The 3,929-nt window shown below is 51.0% G+C and overlaps 1 protein-coding gene across 1 annotated transcript; it reads left to right on the forward strand.

The window, feature by feature from the left end:
- Positions 1–36: 36 nt before the first annotated feature.
- Positions 37–2,838, forward strand: HIGD2A (HIG1 hypoxia inducible domain family member 2A). The gene is made up of 2 exons (XM_049874372.1): positions 37–242; positions 588–2,838. The coding sequence occupies exons 1-2, from the start codon at positions 89–91 to the stop codon at positions 752–754; spliced, it is 321 nt and encodes a 106-aa protein (XP_049730329.1). The 5' UTR covers positions 37–88; the 3' UTR covers positions 755–2,838.
- Positions 2,839–3,929: the final 1,091 nt, after the last annotated feature.

Raw genomic sequence — 3,929 nt, forward strand, 5'->3', positions numbered from 1 at the left:
GCCGCTGCATTCCCCCCGCCCCTTTTCGGACGTCATCAAGGGGTGGAGTTCAGCGTCCCCGTTTTCTCCTGCAGCAGTTCTCCTTGACATGGCAGCTCCTGGCCCTGTGACTCCGCAGGACCCCTTTGACCCATCGCAGCCCCCGGTCATTGAGGGTTTTAGTCCTAATGTCTACGGAGACTCGGAAAGCTTCAAGGAGAAGTTCCTTCGCAAGACCTGCGAGAACCCACTGGTGCCCCTAGGTAAGCTGGTGCTGCAGGAACTGTGGACTGAGAGAACACTGATGTAGAGGGGAATGGAGTAGGTGAGGACCGGGGACACGAGGGGGACCGGAATGAGAGTGGACCGGAGATGTAGCGAAGAGGCGGGGGCGTGAGGATGAACCGGACTGGGATATGGGCAACGGCCTGGACTGGGGGACTGGGGTGGAGGGGATCCCGGGGCTGGGCGAGGCGGACTGTGGAGTCCGGAGGACCCTCTCCCCTCTCCCTGCGGCTGTTGTGCAGCGACCGTCCCCCGGGAGGGACGGCCCAAAGTGGGGGGAGGGAGCTCCGAGCCGCTCCGCACCCGCTTTGTCCCTTTCTCAGGCTGCCTGGGAACGGCGGCCGCCCTCACCTACGGACTCTACTGCTTCCACCGGGGCCAGAGCCATCGCTCCCAGCTCATGATGCGCACCCGAATCCTTGCCCAGGGCTTCACGGTCGCAGCCGTCTTGGTGGGTATGGCTGTATCTGCTATGAAGCCTCGACACTGAGCCCCAGCCTGGCCTGGAAAGCGCCGCGGAGATCATTCCCAGCCCCGGGAGCGGCCACACCACGCCGGGGGTCTTAGCCTCTTAGCTTCCCTAACAGGCCCCAGTGCTGATGGGGAAGTGGTGGGTTCCCCCAGGCCGGGCTGGTTGTGTACCTGACAGATTTTTTTCTGGAATCCTAGGTTCAGTTCAGTTTCGGTGTTTTATACACGTTTGTGCCATATCTCCTTCACTTCCTACTTAATAAACCCTGATTTGCTTCTAGTTTGATGAATTCATTCTCAATCTCACCCCTAAGGTTTGGGGAGGAGACAGATTTCAAACTGGAGGGACCCTTAGAAATCATTTAGCATAGTGATTCCCAAACTTTCCTAGTAACAGTGACCTGTGACACTTGTTAAAAGTAGAGATTCCCAGGTTTTTCTTGAGATACTTGTTCAGTGGGTCTAGAGCGGTGCTTATGATTGGGTAATTTGAGAAAAACTGATCTAGCCATTACTTTTCAAGCTCTCAGTAGGGAAACCTTCTTTTGGAAGAGGCTGTCGTAAAACAGTGTGATAGGAGGTGCTATGATCCTGTTAGGAGCACTGGTGCCAAGGTGGTTAAGTGTTCAGCTGCTAACCAAAAGTCAGCAGTTCAAATCCACCAGCTGCTCCGTGGAAAGCCTATGGGGCAGTTCTGCTCTGTCCTATAGGGTCACTATGAGCAATGGGTTGTGTTTTATGGTCCTGTCAGAGGCAGGAACTCTCTCCACTCCCACTTGAGAACCCCTTCCCAGTGCTTGATGCATCTTACAGAACGGGGAACTCTGAGGCTCAGAGAAACAGTTCGAGTGTAGTGGAAAGAGCATAGTCCAAAAGCTCATCAGTAGTTTGTGTACTTAGGGCTTCGGGGTTATGGAAGAAAAGAGGAGGCCAGAGGACCTGAGCAAACTAGAGGGGCATCCCAAGTGTGGCATAGTGAATTACTATAATATGGACCTTATAGTCATGGTTTTGTGGCTCCCACAAAATGATTGGGTGGGTCTATGCAAATAAAGTGCTTGTGGCCCACCAAGGGATTGGACAGCCTGCTAATAACACAAATAAGGCTCATGGAACCCTTGTAGGAGTGGAACCATGCAAATAAGGTGTATGGAATCCTAAGAAGGCATTGGTCAGTTTTGCCATCCCACCAGGCTTAATGGGAGCAAATCCCACAGGCAGAATGGGACCTCAGTACCATTAAGAAGAGGAACCAGAAGTGGAGCACATCGTTTGGACCCAAGGTCCCTGCACTGAGAATCTCCTAGACCTAGGAGATAGCTGTAACACTGGAGACAGCGAGAACTGGCGGCAGCAGACTGTCACAAGACTGCACGGTGGGCTTCCTGGCCCACAGAGCAAGGTAGCAACAGTGAGCACGCTGGCCCCTCAAGTGAGAGAGCTGAGATTCTTTAAGCAGGAGGCTTCCTAACGGAGGGGGGTCCCCTGAGCACTTACCAGTGGAGCTAAAGAGCTTTGTAACACTTCCCTGAGCAGGGCAGAGGCCAGGGCCAGAGGAGTCTGTCCTCAAAGAGCTGAGAGGAGGCCTGTGTTCAGGGTGTGTGCACGGCAGAGAAAAGAGCCTACTTTCTTGCGCTGCCAAGAGGATCTGAGAGAGCTGTCCTGCACTGAAGAAGGGAGGGATGGGGTCTCCATTTCAGGGGAGCCTTCCAGACTGCCCACATGCTTCCTGATCCTGATCCCAGGTTGAACCTGTTACTTCCCTAGTAAACCCCATAACTATGAGTATAATCTATGAGTTCTGTGTTGTCATTGCAACAAATTTTCGAGCCCAGCGAAGAAGTAGAGTGCCATGGGAGGGACAGCTGGTGTCAGATTGGTAAAAATGTTGGAGGGTAGAGGTATGCCTGACCTCCACCTCATGGGAATCAGCCTTGGGCTGATGTTGATCTTGACTCTTCTTTCCCCGTCTGCAGTTAGAGGAGCTCAGATGCCACACCATTTTTATACCAGGAGTTTCTCACTCGTGCAAAGTCTCAAATGGGTATTCCTCTCTGTGGTTAGGAAACCCTGGTGGCATGGTGGTTGAGAGCTACGGCTCCTAACCAAAAGGTCGGCAGTTCAAATCCACCAGGCGCTCCTTGAGAGGTGAGGATATTCCCCTGGCAACCCAGGAGTTCCGGGCCAGAAGTGGGTGGCCTTGGGGACCATATAGGGTAGTTTTACTCTGTTCTATAGGGTTGCTATGAATTGGAATCAACTGTATGGCAACGAGTTTGGTTTTGTTTGTGGTTAGTGTTTCTCAAGTGTTAACTAGGGACCCAGGTTCCTTCCATATTGTGAGTCCACCATTTTCAATGCAAGCTTCAAGCTGGCAGAAAGGGAAAAGAGGGAGTGAAGAGATACATCCATTCTTAAGCCCCCTGACAAAGGCTAGGTTGCTAAGTGAACGAACGTGATTGTCTTGCCCCACCCTGGTCTCCTAGCTATTGCAAACGTAGGGCAGGGCTGGGTGGTGACCCTGGGCCCCAAATCACAAGGATATTGTCCTTTAAAGAGGATGACCACTGTCATGGATTGAATGTCCCCCAAAAGTATTTGTCAACTTGGGTAGGTCATGATTCCCAGTATTGTATGATCATCTACCATTTTGTTATCTGATGTGATTTCCCTGTGTCCTGTAAATCTATCACTATGATGTAATGAGATAGATTAGTGGCAGTCATATTGATGAGATTTACAAGATTAGATAGTGTCTTAAACCAATCTCTTGAGATATAAACGAGAAGCAAGTAGAGAGACATGGCGACCTCATACACCAAGAAAGCAGTGCTGGTAGCAGAGCAGGTCCTTTAGACCCAGGGTTCCTGTGCGAAGAAGCTCCTAGTCCAGGGAAAGATTGATGACAAGGACCATCCTCCAGAGCCAACAAAGCTTTCCCCTGGAGCTGACACCCTGAATTTGGACTTCTAGCCTACTAGACTGTGAGAGGATAAACTTCTGTTTGTTAAAGCCATCCATTTGTGGTATTTCTGTTAGAGTTGCACACCCAAAAAAAAGGTGACTAAGACAACCGCTATTCATCTGGCTTCTACTACACAGGAATTTGGACCCATCGGTGCAAGAGTTTCTGATTTTCAAGCCAGAAATGTGGATGTTTTTTGTGACATACTACAATTTTAAGTATTGGCAGT

Source organism: Elephas maximus, chromosome 2 (assembly GCF_024166365.1).
Source record: "Elephas maximus indicus isolate mEleMax1 chromosome 2, mEleMax1 primary haplotype, whole genome shotgun sequence".
NCBI lineage: Eukaryota > Metazoa > Chordata > Mammalia > Proboscidea > Elephantidae > Elephas > Elephas maximus.

Excerpts from the sequence above, each read along its gene's own strand:
- HIGD2A (XM_049874372.1), top strand. The coding sequence starts at position 89 with ATGGCAGCTCCTGGCCCTGTGACTCCGCAGGACCCCTTTGACCCATCG. Across the intron at positions 243-587 it reads GAACCCACTGGTGCCCCTAG|GCTGCCTGGGAACGGCGGCC; the intron begins GTAAGCTGGTGC and ends TCCCTTTCTCAG.